General features: G+C 50.0%; 1 protein-coding gene across 1 annotated transcript in view; it reads left to right on the top strand.

Moving 5' to 3' along the window:
- The first annotated feature begins 5435 nt into the window (after window positions 1-5435).
- The window catches only part of GNAO1 (G protein subunit alpha o1), a 124817-nt gene continuing 112679 nt past the window's right edge, over window positions 5436-17573 (top strand). Inside the window, exons 1-2 of the mRNA XM_035543652.2 lie at window positions 5436-6025; window positions 6125-6167. Of these exons, the coding sequence (XP_035399545.1) occupies window positions 5908-6025; window positions 6125-6167 (161 nt within the window). The 5' untranslated portion in view covers window positions 5436-5907. The remainder of the gene's footprint in view (window positions 6026-6124; window positions 6168-17573) is intronic.

The following is a 17573-nucleotide window of genomic DNA, read 5'->3' as shown; positions in this document are numbered from 1 at the left end:
CTTGGTAAAGCAGATACTTATTTTAAATATTGTAACACATAATTCTAATGGAAGAACAATGTGATGATTCCACACAAAAAATACCGAAAGGGTTCTGCAGAGAAAAATGGTAGGAGTTGCATTTGACTAACGGTATATTTGTACTTACAGCTAGCTTCTGAGAGCTGTGAAGCAAGTACATACTCATATTTTTAGGGACTGAATTAGCATTCCTCCATAAGATCACTCATCAGGACTACTTGTGTGAATGAGAGCTGCAAGGTTTCTGGATAGCATTTATATAAAAACAGGAATGTTCCTGAAGTGCTGTAAACGGAGCTGCTTGGATTGTCTGCCCAAATCTTACATCTGATGACAGTAGCTGAATGAACTGACACTCGTAGGCAATCAGTTGCAGGTTTGAGCTCGAATGCTTAATGCAGCAGGTTAAACTTGGCTTCAACCAGAGCACTCAGAAGGTTCAACTCTGTTTCATCAGGACCAAGCAATGACTGATTTTTCCATACGGAGGAATCAAGGCTACATCTCTGTCGAGCGTTCCTGGATCATGGCAGGTTTTTTTCCAGTCCTGTGAAGTTATAATCCTTAATATCGAGGAAATAGGAATGGCAAAGGGCTGACAGGGCCCTCGTCCGCTTTAAGCCCCAAGCCAAGGTCAGCTACCCTGTCTTTTTCTTGGCACTATCTCTCCCTCGCCTGAAGGACAACATCGTATAGCTTCCATCTCACAGTCTTTCAAGGTTACTTGTGCACCTGCTGAACCATTCACGCTATTATTATATGTTCTATCTGCAGAGAGAAGATGGAAATAAGCTTCTTCCCCACTTTTAGTTCTGTACCATTTAGGTTCTTGCATCACCACCCAGGTATGTATAACCACGGTGCCACACAGGCACAAACTGGATCGGATGAAGGGACAGAAAATAGCACATCTCCATGAAACCCTGTCCCAGGAATGAAAATACCCACAGGGGAATCTGTTCTGATTTCATCTCTGATGATCAGCAGCACAGCAGTTAATTATTCAGCTTCTGATTTTTTTTCTTAGGCCTACAAGCTCTTCTCTTTATCTGCCATGTGTCCCTGAACCACTAGAAAACAGAAACACTGACACTGAAAAGTCTCCTTAGAGCTGGGAGTTGAAAGTCACTGCAGGAAAGGGAGAGGAGTTCACACCTCCCTAGGGGTTATTGACAAGTTCATCCTCACTTTGAGAACCAGAACTTGGGACTCTCTGCAGACTTAAGTAAGAAGTAGTAGAAACTTTTAATTTTATGTAAAACCCTTGATTCTGCAGCAACTGATGTGGATCCTTGGGAAATCATTGGCGTGAGCCACAGCACTGAGCAATGCTTTCATTCAGCTGCTGTCTTGTGGGACAGGTAGACAGCCCTTTCTTGCGAGGGCTCCTCCACCCCACTTCATGCAGTTCTCCTTCCCCAGCAGATCTTTTACCTGGCATTTGTTCCTTTCCTCTGAACACATCCCAGTCTCTCTCACTTCTCCTCATCTCTGTGGCATGAACACTTTTTTTCTGAGGTTAGTTCTAAGTACATCAGAGATGAGCCATTTTATCTCTGTGTGCTAATGTGCAAATGCACTGATCACTGCTGCTCCAGATGGCAAACATTTCCAGCCCCATGTGCCCCAGCCCCAAAACTTCACCTAATTCCAACACAGGAGCTGTCAGTGGCTCCCAGGTCCTGTAGTTACCATTGCCCACCTGGACAGACTTGAAAAACTAACAACAAAAGAAGGCTTTTCAGCGTTTTTCTAAATGTGGTCTGGCTGCTTAACTTCTTTGGGACTGGTAGTCACTAGTCAAATTCTGAAGTGCCTCCTCATTCGATTTGCTGGAGTAGAACATACTTGTGGAGTATGGAGTGAGTAAGAATGAAGTAAGGATATTTGCAATTTGACCTAGTATCTGTGCATTTCATTAATCCTTCCTCCATCAACCACTTAACCTTTATGGGCATTCTTATTGCCTCTCATTGTATTGATTTCAGTCCATTTCTCCAATTTAGTGAGATCATGCAGTATTTTAAACCTGTCTTCCACTGCATAACTAGGTTTAGCTGGGGGGTAATTGACATCAATTTAAAGAATGAAAAATTAGGCTGAATATCCGGGGAAAACTTCCTAATGGTGAGATCTGCTAGAATGCATTGCTGCCTCTCCATGGGATCGGTGGCAGTTCCATTAGCATGTGCATTAAAACCGTACTGAAGAAACATAAGATTATAGGTTGTACAGAGCAATGCTGAAATAGGAGGGGAAGGACAAGCCGCAAAGCCCTGTAGCTCGCCTCCTATGGTCACCTTACGCCAGGTTTGCTCCACTCCCTCTTCACACCACCCACCAGCTCACTGCGGATGTGCAGAAGGAGCGATAACAGCTGATTACAGGAATGGGATCCGATGCGATGCTCCCTCCGACATTAGTGCAGCTTCACTTGCCACGTGTGGCCACAGTTTGTAATGCTCCCTGAGGCCAGGTCCACACTGTGACACCCAGGAGGGCTTCCTATGTCCTCGGTCCAGACGTGTTCCCTGGCATCCACCTCATCATGCTGTCTGCTTTGTTGCTGTGAGAAGAAGGAGAAGATGCTGGGCTGGAAGAAAGCCAGAGCACCTGCGTGCTGGAGGACACCTCTCTCCCACCGTCTGGACGCAGCCAGAACCATCAGACACTGGATCACCCGCTGGAGCACAGCACGCCGAGACCACCAAGTCCCTGTTTATACAGCAACGTCACTCTGGTGCAGGAAGTTTTAAATGCATCCACCAATTCTGCTACTATCCTTCACTTCTTAAAGAAATAAATATCTAATTTTTTTTTCTTTCTAGCAGACTGGTTGAAAACTGATTGCAGAAGGCTTGCTCATGCTGAGGCCAGATCAGAGATATAGAACGAAGACTTTGTTTTAAAATATACTGTTGACTCTTATGTTTGCAAAGATAATAGTCCAAGCAGACACAAGCATGTTCTTCATACACCTCAGGTGAGATAGGTTAATTGCAGGACTGGACAGAAAAATAGGGTTCTCATTGCCACCTTTTATGGAGAGGTTCTGTCATATTTAAGTAAAAAATAAATAAGTAAAATAAAATGAGCCTGTTTTTATCTGAAGTTGTTACTGACAGCAACCACTTTTTTATTAGAAGAGGACTTCTGTCAGCTCCTGAAAAATGGAAACATCATTTTCAGCAACAAAACCCAGCATATTTATCTCAAAAGCCAAGTAGGCTGGTACATATTTTGATTGTTTGGTGGGGGAGGCAGGCTTTTTTTCTTTTCATGTTCTCGAAATTCATCTGCCACAAAAAAGCAGATTTGTCAAAAAATGAAATTTCCCACTACAAAAATTTCAAAGGAAACATTTCCATCAGCTCTGCTCAATTAGCAGCTGCATAAAAATGGCTCGATTTCACAGCTGCTCCCCTGAATCTTTCTGAAAGCAGAGAGAAAAAGGAGAAGACTTGACCACTTCCAATTTTCCCTTAAGGAAGAAATCAGCAGATACCAGTGGAGAGACTGGGAGTGCATGTGGGACGAAAGGCCAAGTGCAGACTTTGCACTGGTCAAGCAGAAGAGAAATAATTTTCTCCATGGCAGGAGGTGCAGGCTACAAATTTGCCCAATAACGAGTAGCCAGAGGCTGATACAAAAGACTAATTCTCTTACTAAAATCCTCGGAGAGCATCCCAATATGACTCCAAGGCTGGCAAGCTGCTGGAGAAGATGGGAAGTAAATGCAGCCATCTCATGAGGACACTGCCTCTGGGTTTCTTGATTGTGCTTTTCCTATAGTGCACTTCTCATAATGCCCTCCGGCTGGTACCATTGAAATGAAACCTATTGATTGAAATTCTGATCCTATTGATTTTACACAAGAGATTTGCGTGAATATGAAAGAGCAGGAACTGCTCTGTAACCACTCCCATCTCCGTTTATTCCCCGCTGAACGCATGCGGTAGGCTTGCTTGTCCATGTAGGCATCGCCTCCGTCCCCTGAGCTTCCAGAAATAAATTACCCCAAATTCAGATATTCAGTACCTATTAGCTCACAAATGTGTAGTAAATATTACCAGTCCCTGAATACACTAACATTATTTATGAGTTCCCTTTTGCTTTCTTTTGTCTGCTCCTGCTTCACATCTCTTCTTTACCTCATTAACCACACACCGTGTTTTCCCCCTTCATTTCAGAGGTGTTGAGGCAAAATGGAAACCACATTTTAGGGGAGGGAGGTGGGATGGGAAGCAGCACTGGAAGGAGGTGATGTTTGCCTGGAAGGAAAGCGCTAGGGAAGTTGTGCTAAAAACAGAGAGTGCTGTCAGAAATCACATTTCCACCCCTAGAGAAAGGGTGCGTGGATATGGGAAGTGAGGAACTCGGGAGAGCAGCTCCCAGAAGAGCCCAGAGGAGGAAAGGCCAACGTAGTGTGAGCCCAGGGTCTCCTGCTCCCAACACAAGCGATGGCAGCCCCCTGAGCCCCATGGGGCTGCCCTGGCCCTGTCTGGAGCCAGTGTTTCCTTATGGACCCCTCACACAACGCAGTGATGCTCACAGCACGCCTCATGCCTCCTTTTTCCGATCTGTAGGGAGGTGGAGCAGGGTTTAGAGGAAAAACCAGCTGCCTTCCCATTCACTCACACCTTCCCTTCCTTCTTGTTTATTGAAGATGTGGGGTGTCCTTTCCACACATCAGCCAGTACACCTTGATTTTGTTCATTTTTCCTTAATGCATTTTAGTTCGCTGCGCTCAATGCTTCCTCCTGTTCCTGCTAAATCTTTTTATAGTCGGGCTGCCACATATCAATCAATGTTATGGATTAAAGTTGAATATATCGTGACTTGTTTGGTCCAGTAAGAACGCATTTAAAACAAAGCCCTATCTGCTTTATTTTCCCCATTGACAGTTTTGTTTCCTTCTTTATTCCCAGCTTTATAAAAGAGCAGGAAAATCGTAGGATTTTAACCTGCTACAGTTCCTAAATTATTGCATGGATTGGTGGTGACATGGAGTCAGGTTATGTGGCGGCAGGAAATCCATGATCACACTGCAAGCCACACCAAACGAACCAAAAAGGCCCGTTAACTGGGCTGAGGGAAAACATAACCCAAAATGGTGGCTGAACTCGACGTCTCACACCCAGCGTGCCAAGGATTCGTGTGACAAGCGGTGACAGAAACAAGCCAGCGGCCACACGGGCAGCTCCCTGCCGCGGTTTGCAGGAACAGGGAGGAGCAGGGAACCGGGGACGGGGGCAGGAGGGCCGGCAGCAGCCCGAGGAAGGGGGCAGGAGCCGTCCCCGCGGAGCTCCGGGGCCACGGCGCCTCCCTGAGGAGCCCCGCGCCGGGCTCCCCTCAGGCGGGCGGCGCTGAGGCGGGGCCGCCGCGAGCATGCGCGGGCCGCGCGCGTCACGGGAGCGGGCGCGGCCGGCGGGAGCGCGGAGCCCCGGCGCGCCCCCTCCCCTCCCTGCCTCCCGTCAGAGCCCCGCCGCCCGCTCGGAGCGGAGAGCGCCACAGCCGGGAGCGGCAAGGAGTTCTTCCTCCTCCTTCTCGTCCTCTTCGCCCTCCTCCTCCTCCTCCTCCGCCCCCGCCTCCGCCTCCGCCTCCCGGCCGGGAAGAGCTCGCCGTGCCCGCAGCCCCGCTGGATGCGCTGAGCCGCGGGGAGAGGGGCAGGAGGCAGCCGCCAGCCCCGCCGCCGTCGCGCTGCGGTGCCCGGAGCCCGATCGACGCTTCCCTTCAATCCCTCCCCGCCGCACGACCGCGGTGTGTGCGCGCCCCCGGCCTCCTCTCTGCAGCCCAGGCGGCGGCAGCGGCGGCGGGGGCTGCTTTTTTTTTTTATCCTCCCCCCCACCTTTTTTTTTTTTTTTTTTTAATCTTTACGGGGCCGCCATGGGATGTACCCTGAGCGCCGAGGAGAGGGCCGCCCTGGAGCGGAGCAAGGCCATCGAGAAGAACCTCAAGGAGGACGGGATCAGCGCCGCCAAAGACGTGAAACTCCTCCTGCTCGGTGAGCCCGGCGGCGGCCCGGCCGCCCCCTCCCCGCGCCCCCCTCGGCCGCCTGCCTCCCCTCGCTCACCCCTTTTTCCCCCTTTCTCTGTCCCAACAGGGGCCGGGGAGTCGGGGAAGAGCACGATCGTGAAGCAGATGAAGTAAGTGCGGGGCCGGGCGGGGCGCGGCGGGGCGGGGGCTCTCTGAGGTGAGCGAGGGCCGCGGGCGCCATGTTTACCTGAGGGGACCGCCGCGGCGGGAAGGCGGCGCCCGGCCCCGCCGCTGCTGTTCGGGGCCGCCGTGGTGCTGAAAGGCCGCCGGGGCCCGGAGGGGGGCGGCGAAGTGCCGGACCCCAGCTTGGGGGGCTCCGAGGGGGCCATGAGGGGGTTATAAGGGGGCCTGAGGGGGCTCTGAGAGGCTCTGAAGGGTCGTGAGGGGGCCCAGAGGGGGCTCTGAGAGGCTCTGAAGGGACGTGAGGGAGCCCTGAGGGGGCTCTGAAGGGCTCTGAGGGGGCTCTGAGGGGCCGCGAGGTGCTCTGAGAGGTTCTGAGGGGCCCTGAGGGGGTTTTCAGGGGCTCTGAGGGGGCCGTGAGGGGGCTCTGAGGGGTTCTGAGGGGCCCTGAGGGGGTTCTGAAGGGGCTCTGGGGGGGCCCAGAGTGGCTCTAAAGGCCCCTGATGGGGCTCTGAGGGGCCCTAAGGGGGCTCTTTGCAGCAGGGGGGGTCGCTCCCGCCCCGCAGCCCTGTGATGGGGGCCGCTGTGTGGTAAAATCCGCCCGTAATGCGGATTTAAAGCCAGGCGCCCTGCCACTCCGAGCCCCTTTTAAGGGAGATTTTTTAGCGTTTTAATTAATGAGGGGTTGAATTTGGCCGCCGATCGGCAATTAGATTGAAAGCGGGGTATTAAAAAAAAAGGGGGGGGGGAGCAAATAAACAACAACAAAAAAAACGACAATATGGAGAAGAACCGGCTCCTTCCTACGCTTCGGGCCGCCCGCTGGGGATCGGAGCCGGGCTGCCCCTGGCTGAGGCCCGGGCCCCGTTACCCGGCCTCTCCCCGTGCCTAATTATAATTAAGCACCGGGCCATAAACGAGGGCTTGGAGCCCCATTCCCTGGGGGAGCGCCTCCCGTAGGGCAGCAGGTGCAGCGAGGAGCCGAGGGAGCCGCTCTTCCGTTCCCTCTCCCCCTTTTTTTAATCCCAACACGCCGAAAATCCCACCCTCCCCCGGCACACGACGGGGCGAGGCGGCGCCATCGGGGGGGGCTCGCTGCGGGTGCGGGAGCGACGCGGAGCGGCCCCGCTACCGGGGGTGCAGAGGGGCTGGCCCCCGGGGAACGGGCTCCGGTAACCGAGGGGGGGACACGGGGAGGGCTCTGCCGCTGTCATCCGCAGTCCCGGCACGGCTGCGGCTTTCAGGCGGTTCCCGTGGTGGACAGCGCCCAGCGGGGACTCGAACCGCCGGCAGAGCTGCCCGGCTTCGGCTCCGCTCGGCTCCTCCCGCCGCCGGCTCGGCTGCCTTCGGAGAGCCTTCGGAGGCGGGCGGGGAGAAGCCGAGCAGGCTCGGAAATAGCCGAAGGGGTTCGGAGCCGCTCGGCAACACCCTCCCCCCCCGACCTCCCCTCCGGGTGTGTGCTCGCCGCGGGCCAGCTCCTCGCCAAACCCTGGGGGAGACCCAGGGGGGTGACCCAAGGGGGTGACCCCCGTGTTTCTGCCCCACTCCTGCGGGCGCCGTGTCCAGCCCCGGGGGACCAAACCGCCAGCCCCACCCGAGGCAACCCTCCGGCGCTGCAGGGCTGGCAGAGAGGAGCCTCCCTTCAGCGCATGGTGGGCGCAGCAGCTTCACCCATGGAGATTTGTGTGCCCTATTTCTATCAAGCCCCCTTTGAAAAGGAGGTTTTTCACCCCAACACTTGGCTGTGGGGCCAGGAGGATGGGTTTGGTTTGCGCTCGTTTGCGTGTGAGAGATGGATTGGGAGAGATGTTACTGCAGACGAATGGCAATAAATTATTTAATCTCTAGGAATCACTTCTGCAGAAGCGTGCTGGAATGGCGGGTGGTGGGGTTTGGCTTGGGGGAGAGGCTGTAGCACCACCATCACAGAGCACCAGGGCAGATGTGTGGAGTTGGGAGCAGGCTGTGGCCGCGGTGGCTTACACAATGAGCACCCAGGGATTCCTGTTTCCCAGAGAGCACAGCTCTTGTTTCTTAAAGCACATTGGATCAAGCTAACAACCGGTTTGCTGGACTAGCCCAGAATACTGAGGCCTGAAAAACACCCTGTTGTACACACATCTTCCCAACAAAACACTCTTGAAGTAACGCATGGTAGCTCACGGGTTTGTACCCGACTCGAAAATGCGGCGGCGGCTGCCATGGTGGAAGCTCGCAGCGCTGGGAGTGGGGAGGCGGCTGCCAGCCTGCGAACTCCAGCGAACTGTGCAGAGGCTGGGGTGGGGACAGCGGTGTTGCTAGGAGCACAGCGGCAGGAGCTGGAGGGAGCCGCGCAGCCGCGGGCAACGGGGGGGAGAGCGATGTGCAGGGAGCGACTGGGGGAAATTAACATTTCTGAAAATTAATTTAAATATAATGCAGGCATTAGCATTTCACCTGGTCAAGCTCCATTAGACAGGCTTGCTGAGAACCTAATGAATTCTTAATAAAGATTAAATTGCACGTTCATTAGATTTTGATGAAAGAGACTGCTATTTTATTTTTTTAATACTGTGTTATTGGTGTGCTTCTAGATCATAAATCTCATCCTTGTGAATGGCTAAAACAGTTTCACACTTGGATATCGCCTTGCAAAGAAGTGCAGGAATGTGTAGACAGATGAGAAGATGCTAAGACAAAGGAACAGGGAGCAGACATTGTTAGCGGAGGACTGATAAGAGGCTATGCGCTGTCCAGTTAATCCTTGAAATTTTAGGTAGTGGGAGAAGGGACAGATAGAAACCGCTGTAATTTGCGAGTGTAGCCAGGATGGGGAGTAGGATTTATTGAATGCAGGATGTTTTCCTGAAGTGTTCAGGGGTGCCTTTCTTTCAGCTGGTGAGCAGGGAGTTCTCCAGCGCAGGAAGGGGAGCGGGTGCACGGTGGGCAGGTGGGACTGGAGGCTAGCGTGTGCCTCGGGCAGCAGCAGCATGGGCTGGGAATGGCACTGTCCTGAGCACCCGTGGTGCCGTTGGCACCCTCAGCCCTTGTGCTTTGACTGCACCCATCTTGGCTGATGACATTTGCTCGTTACTGCTTCGCAACTTCGCTCGTGCTGCAAAATGTGGGGTTGGGGCCATGCTGCTGGGGGGAACAGTCCTGAGAGGTGTGAGGCCAGTGTGGCCCCAGGGCGTGCCTCAGTGCTCAGAATCAGTGGTTGGGCTCGGTTTTCCCTCAGCTTAAACTACAAAACAGCTTTAACCAAGCAAATCTGGGACTCCTTTGGATATCCAAGCCAAGGGGTGAGAGTTATTGTACAGGAGAAATTCATCTTCCAGCACCCAGCCTCAGCGGGTTCACACTGATGTAGAACTGCAGTGGCTGTCAACATTTCTTTAGCTCTTATATCTTGAAATAAACATTGAGTGAATGCAGAATTTAGAATACGTGATATTTTCTGGAATGTCTGGATCACAGCACCAAGGCAAGACCTGTTGTTTGCCCGGGGGAATTTTGCAGGGTCTTACAACTCCAGTGAATGTTTGTTCATCAAACAGCCCCAGGCTAGGAGGACGCCCAGCACACCTCACTCTGTCACTGCCCAGCAGAATACTGAGGTGCATACAGTGGTCCCGTGGTGGGAACGGGTGTGCTACTGCAAGGGGAACACCCTCTGCTGCCATCAGCACGAAGCTTCTGGGGAATTCAGTGTTTAAATGCAAATTTAGAGGCTGAGTTAGCTGGCATGGCTTCAAACCCAGCGTCTCGCCACCTTTCCAGGTGGTGAGCCAGGGCAATATTCCACCTTCCCAAACGAGGGGATGGATGGTGAAGGCTACAGTGTTTGGGAGGACGCAGGGCTTCACCTGCCTGCAGCCAAAATGTTGTTGTTTTGGGGTGTTTCTTCTGGCTTTTGCCTCTGCGAAAGCAGCAGTGCTGGCAGGACCTCACTCATTAGGCTTCTTGCAGTTCCGTTTTTTCGTGAATTGTTTTTAAGTTATGACAAGGATGGGAATGTGTGATCAGGAGGAAAATAGATGACCGTACAACACTTATCTTTCCCTACCTGCTGCCTTCTCCCCAACAGCCATCAGTCCCAATAGCCGCCTGATCTATCGGTTTGACCTTTTTCAGAGAGCCCCTCAAAACAGCCCCGGGCTCTGCTTGCTCTCTGGGTAACTGAATTACTTATAATCTGATGAACTTCTTTGGAGTGAGAAGCAGTCCCCACCCACTGCTTTTACAGCCCATCTCAGCAATGTGATGGTAAATGCCATCAAAACGAAATGATGTCTTGTGAACACCCACTTGAGGCCTCGCTCTTCGCGGCGTGTCTGCGTCTTGAACCATAGCGGTTTCCCACTTGCGGCCCCTTCCCAGGGAGCACCTCGCCCCGCGGGGGCTTTCGCTGTGGGGGCTTCGCCTCCGCATTGGCGGCATCTGTCCCACCCCTCGGGGCCAGCAGGATTTGTGCTGGGCACCAGTAAGCAGGGGAAGGAGCTGCAGCCTTCCTGCTGGTCTGCTTGCCCTCCTGCCACCTGCTCCGGTGCATCCTGACCTGGGTGTGGGCTTGGTGCCGTTCATTTCTTTACCCTTAAGGCTCTTGTTATTTGACTGAGAGAGATTGCAGAGAAAAGCAGTAACTGTATTAGCAGGCAAGACGGAATACATTTTGGGTTTGGGTTTTTCTTTTTCCTTGACAGTTCTTAATTTGTTTGTTGTTTTAGGAATTCATAACAGTAAAAATATCTTGCAGTGACAACAGTGAACTGCATAGCTTCTCCTCTTTCAACCTAGTTTTAAAACCTTAAAAGAAATTTGCCTGTCATATTCTGACATGACACATCTAGTCCTGTTGGAAATGTTTTAGCAATCTAACGAGATGAAAGCGGTTCTTTTAATGAGCTCTGAAGAAAGAGACAAATCTGCACAAATGTAACCGGGGATGTTTTATTTTATGTTTGGCTAACCCAGAAGTTTTAAGAAACGTTAGACTGAGTCATGACACTTGAAAAGAAGTTGTGGTTTTCCTCCTCAGTCTGTCCTTTTCTGTCTGTCTGGGATGCAGCTTCGTCCCAGATGTGAGTTCCCCAGCATGCTTACCTGGGGAAGATAATGAAAAGAAGAGAGAGGAGGAGCGGAAAAGAGACAGAGTGATGGAGGTAGAGGCAGTTCCTTGGTTCTTCTACTTTGGTCAAGAGAAAGCCTGAAATGAAGAAAAGAGTCAGGGCTGGCAAGAGCCAGGGAGTGAACAATGTCTCAGAGCCATCACGAGTTACCTGTGGGAGGGTTTCTTCTGCCACTTTGCAGAGTTACAGCCTGCCCTGTAAGCAGAAAACCCCCCTGGTTTCTCCTGGGTTTATTTGCAAGATAAAAAATCATGAATGACTGCTGAAGCTGGTGGTTTGCAGCTAGAAAGCCTGTCGCCAGTGCAGGGTGCAAGAGCTTGATTTTGCAGACTTCAGAGCTCGTTCACCTCCTGCTCAAGCTGTGAGGGAGGTGAAAAGCTTTTCTTGTGAGCCAGCAGCAGTTCACAGCACACAGATGGAGAAAGGTTGTGCTGTGAGGTCCATGGTGAAACTGAGCACAACTGAGTGCGGAAGGCAGGATCTGGTCCTTTATTCATTACGAGAGGCTGAAGGAAGAGAAGCTTAGGCAACAGAGAATTGGCAAAACCTTCTCACAGCTGGTCAGATTCAGGTGGTGTGGGTATTTAAGTGTTGTCGCTCTTCCTGGTGCAACTGCAAATTTCATGAGATTTGGGGTTTTCTGGAGAGCCTGAAATTGCTTCTGTGGGACCTGGGCTCGCATGATGAGGGGGTGAGCTCTGTTTCAGGGATTCTTTGCTTTTGTGTTTGCTTTGTACTTGAAAGAAAACTTCCAGCTCTCCTCACTTTAGAGACAAGATAAGAAATAAATGTCCTTACTCTAGCCCAGGGACTTGAGAATTGGGAGCACAATAAAATCAGCCCAAATGAAGACAAGGAAACCAAATACATCTCAACTGCTGGATTTTTGTTTTCATTAGTGGTACAGAAACCAGTGGCCACACTTATTTCAAGTCAATTTGATTTCTCTTGTCCCCACATCCTCTCTTTGACCTCACTGGACTTTGGACCAAATTCTTCCTAGATGATGTCTGTCCAATGTGCAATTTTTAGGAGATCTGATGAATCTCAGGTGTTGCATGGCACTTGGAGGGATACAGGAGGTGGCTAAGCTTCATCCACAAAAACAGGAAACCAAAAAATTCTGGAAATGACATTTTTTAAAGCGTTGGCACCTTAAAATCTAAAGTCATTTTTCTTGCTTCAAAAATTCTTTGATTTCATTCTTAGAGGGAAATACTAATTATTTTTGCCATGATTTTCCTAATGCTAAAGGAGCGCTGTGCATAATGTAAAAATCCCCCTTAACTGTTAATTGAATCACTCTCGTTTTATTTTCAAGGCCATTCATGCCAATGGCAGATGTATGGAGGTTGAAGGATTACAGTCCTGATTATAAGATGCTCTTGGGATTCTGCCTCAAATCAGGGAATGCAAAGGGCTGAAAAATGCTGCTGGATAACATGAAGCAAAGAAACTGATGCTTTTCTAGTGCTGAGCAAAAAGGAGAAATTTAATCCAAAGCTCAATCATTGTCTGCTTATGGTGATAATATGATAAAACTCTTGATGGAGGCATTTCTTAGCTCACCAATAAAATTGCTTATCTCCCCCAACTTTCAAGTTAATTGAGAAAGAACTGAGGAGTGCTCTCTCAGGAAGGAGCCCAGGGAATTGTATAGTAAGCTGACATCACATCTGTTTTCAAATTGCTAATCGATAACAGTTTTGACATTGAAAGAGAAGAGCTTAAATTGCTTTGGTTTTCTTTATTCTCGGGCACGTCCTGCTCTGCTTGGTCACTGGAAATCATATCAGTGCATCAGCAGACCTTTCATCCAAGTATAACATTCGTAAGGTTAAAATAAGGGAGCTGAAGTACAACAGCTAGAAAGAGAGAAAAAGAATGTGGATAACGGAGGGACCTCCCCAAAGTTTGAGATTTTGGGCCGTGGCTCTTAGTAACCCCCCTCATCCCTGTTCTGAAGGGTTTTGTGTCCTCAGGAGCCAAAGGCAATTTTATCCTGGATCCTGCTTGTAGTCTTTGAATGGGAATTCAGCTTGGCTAAAATTGCAGGAGCTGCTTTTGGAGAAGGCTCGGAGATGAGGCATCCCGGGAAGTGTGCTGAGGTGCTCGTCGCCATTCCCTGCAGCTGCCTGGGGATGCACTGCTCAGGGAAACGCGGAGCGGGCTTGGCAGAAGCAGGATCCAATGCCAGTACTAAATGTGGGGCTTAATAACTAGGAAAGGGGCTTTCTTCTCTTTGGCACCTGGCAGCCCTTCCGTACAAGTGTAGAAGAACACGTTTCGCATCACGAGGCCATGGGGTGTCTCTAGGAGCAGCTTTGGTGAACGGAGAGGGGCTCAGCAGGGTTTCAGTGGTCTGGAAGGAAACCCTACTCCTGAAATACCCAATTCAGAGAATTCATCACTTCGCTGTTAGCACCTTGGCAGGGAAGCTGGGCATGGACGCTTCACCTCTGTGCGTGTCCCTGCTCTGAAACGTCACCCACAGTGCTTAAATCAGCCTGAAGGGCAGAGCAGCGATTCAACGTGCTCTGAGGCTCTCCAGCAACTTTAAACCTGTATTAAATGCTCTTGTCTACAAGAGCATCATCGACAGCAACGTGTACACACCATAGCAGTCTGGTACAAGACTTGGAGGGTTTCTGCATTACCTGTGAATTGTTACTGAAGGGGATGAGATAAGAACGGGCCGGTATTGAGGAAAATATCACTTAAATGATAAAAAATGCGTAGCGTCTCCTAGCAGAGTGTTGTGGTTTATCCCCTCCCTAGAAGAGGTGATTGGAGTTAGGAGCTCCAATTTTGAAGCACCAGGCGCCGACAGCGTATAGGAGAGGCTGAGCACACAAAATGGATGTTAGGCACAATAATCTAGATAGCACATGAGAGGTTTTACTGCTGGATTTCTGGAGCTGTGGTATGCGGTCGCAGCAACGTAGTGCTGTTTCCTCACTGCTGGTACAGCGCTCGGTGTTCATCACAGCCCTGTTCTGTGCTGCCTCAGTGGCCTGGGACTTGCTGTCATCGGGCTCCTGGCCCCTGGCACCTCGTCTTGGTGGCTGGCGGTGAAGTAGTGCCACCTCTGTGCTGCCAAGGGAGCTCTGCGAGGAGCTGCTGGTCAGCTCTGCCTCTCCTTGAAGCCACTGGTGAGATTTTCAGATCGCTCCAGGGGCAACACAAGGTGGATCTACGTGTTCCAACTGGAGGCAGCAAGAGCTAAGCCTGCGTGAGTCCGTCCTCCTCCCTCCTTGCACCTCTGCGGCAGCAGGGCACGTGCTCCTCCAGAGCCTGGGGGTTCTGCTTAGCTGTGTCCATAGGAGGGACACACCGTCCTTATGTTGGGTTTTGAGTAGGACAGAGTCCATTTAGCCACTAAAGTCTTGATTCAGTAGATTTTGGGAAACTGTGCTTACTTACTCAGAGCCTCTTTGCACCTGTAGGTACTGCAGGAGGGTATTAGAGGAGGGGCACTTACAGCTTGGTGCAGCTAGAGAGCCCTTCCCATTGACCAGAGAGGTCTAAATGCCCGATTTGGGGCAAGGTGGGAAAGGCACATTGACATCGTGGGGCTGTGGCTCCTTTCCGAGGTCGGGCAAGGTGGCCTGACCTCATAGCTGACAAATTCTAAGAGCTGCTCGTCACTGGAGTGCCCGTGCCCATGTCACAGGCGTGCCCTGTCCTCACACTTCACCAGTCACACCAGCACAGATCGTAGGATGCAGGAGAGGGACCGTGATGAGCATACGCCTCGCAACAGCGTCATGCTGTTCATTAATCACCAGTCACCCTTTGGTGATTAATTATTGAGCCAAATTGGACAATTTTTTCCACATGAATGAGGAGATAGTTACTTAATAAAGCGGAAAGCTCCTGGTAGCATGCCCTTGTTTTCCTCAGTTTAGCTGTAGGATAAATTTATCTTCTCCTGATTTACAGCTCAGCAGAAAACCCAAAGTGCTGCATCAACTCCCAGGTGGCTGCTGCCCGGCCACATTGTACACGGGAAACCCGCTGCTGCTCCGTGGGCGCGTTTGGGATGGTTAAGTTGGGCTGCAGGTGTTTGGGCGGGTGGTCCTTGCTTTGTTACCCCATATCTGGGGTTTCTGAGGTCACAAGGAGGAACGGGTCGGGGGATCAGCATTTTGCCAGACACAAGCTCAAGGCTCGGCAGCGCTTTCTGCTGGCATCAGGCATGTTCATCGCCTTTTTCTCTTTTCATATCTTTTCAAGAAATAGGTTTATTTCTCATTCCTACTTGTATAAATAACAATTTGTAATGTATTTTTGTACGAGACAGGGCATGAAAATTGATTATTACACTGGTACTTTTAGTTCTGGTCGTAGAGATCAAACTGTAGGGTTTTTTGCATCTGTGGTGGTCAGATAAATGTAGGTGAGGCCTTCAGATATTCAGGATTAAATTTGCATTCTGATTTTTTTAAGTACTCCTACATAGGACTTTGAAATATTTTTTTGGAGTTTCCAGTAAAATGCTGAAAAAACATCTTACACATAACAAGCATATAAACCCAGCTGAACTGGTGTATTTAAATTCCCTAACAACTGGGGAATAAATATACTGAGATTTTTAAAATAACAAAGATAATTTTATTGGCCCCCTCATTAACTTGGGCACAGAGCCTGTCTGAAGCTCTCCAGCACATCCTGCTCTGTCTGTTCTCGAGGACAATCCTCCTCGTTCAGCAAAACCATCGCCTTGGTCCTTCTGAGGACTTGCTCAGTGCTTCGCTCTCTGCTGTCGGCTTGCAGAAGCGTTGACCCTGCAGCTGGCTGATTTCGAGACAGAACCAACTGCTCACCACCGCTGACGGCGAGGCCACAGGACTTGCAGTGCTGCCAAGTTAGAGATGCTACTAATCTGTACAGAGTTAAGTCCCAGCACTGGACGTAGCTCATGTTTCATTCACGCTTAGGTCCCAAACCTTAGAAAAATTGGGTTTTCTAATAATGTGCCCATCAGTATCGATGGGCTTGCAGAGAAGTGGGTTACTGCATGCGAACAAATGTGTGTGCACCAAAGTTTTGTTGGAGACAAAATTCAGGCTCATCTCTGCTTATGCTGATTGCCACCCGGTTTTAGTGTGATCTTTTGTATGCAGCCTTCATCTGAATATTTATTCTTTGTTTCTTACGCCTCTTGGAAAATACAGATCGAGAAACAAAGGCTTCTTTTGTCACGGCCTTTTTCATGCATCCTTTGTTTCCTTTTTGCCTTAGGTGCTCTCAGGTACCAGCTCTCAAATTTATTCTTTTTGCAGTTATTTGCAAGTGTTGTTTGCACCAAGAGAAGAAGAAATACTGTCTGTCTTTAGGAGATTTTCAAAACTCGGCAGGACAAAGACCTGAGCAACCCGTTCAAAGTGAGACAATAGATATGCTCTGGGCAGCAACCTCTAGTCTCAGTTATTCAAAGATTCTTTAACAAGAAAACCCAAATCAGTCTCCTATTGAAGGTTTCTATCTTCTTCTTTAATTAACTATGTTCTGGAAATAAACTGGTAGTTTGGAAACCAGTTGAGGGGCAACCTTATGCAGTGTTACCAGAGCTTTCCCTTGTAATACACAAAAAGCCAGGCTCAGCGAGGAATGTTTGGTTGCTGATTTTAATTCACACCACTTTGGTTTGTTTCTTTGCTTCTGGGTGCTGTTTTCTTGGATTTATTCCATGCAGCATTACACAGGCAGCCTTCTGAAATCCTAAGCTGGGGGTTGATTAACATCTCTTTTCCTTGGTGGCATGGGTTTAAGTCACCTCTGTCTGTCCCTGCTCTTTGTTACCCAGGGGACCGTTTCTCGGCCGTGGCAGGACGGCTGCGGATATGTGCTGCAGTGAACCAGGCTCTGGCACTGCTCTGGGTTAACGTAACTCAAAAAACAGAAAAGGCAGCAGAATGATCTGTCCATCAAATGCTCCCACATAAGGCACGAATGCATTGCAGGTTGAGATGTGAGATTGTACTGAAAGATTCAGTCACTCCTAGCTGCTTCTCTGTACTGGGGCTTAGTTTTTTGAAGGTAAATCGGTCACTTTCAGAGACTTTGAGATGTAGTTTTGAAAAGTTCTTCTGTATCCTTAGGTATTTAAATGATGCAGTAGTGTTTTTCCAAGCCAGCCTTATTTTCTTCTATTAGTTCCTGTAAGAGCATTGCAAGTCTTCCACTGGCTTGAAATTGTGTTGTTTTAAATAAACTTCCCGTGACCCTCAGTGCAATGAAAAGGAAAGTGCAACTGTTTGTTGCTGCTTCAGCTTAGTTAGGCCA

The sequence above is a fragment of the Cygnus atratus genome, chromosome 12 (genome assembly GCF_013377495.2).
Source record: "Cygnus atratus isolate AKBS03 ecotype Queensland, Australia chromosome 12, CAtr_DNAZoo_HiC_assembly, whole genome shotgun sequence".
Lineage (NCBI taxonomy): Eukaryota > Metazoa > Chordata > Aves > Anseriformes > Anatidae > Cygnus > Cygnus atratus.
This window is presented reverse-complemented; position numbering and strand designations above follow the sequence as displayed.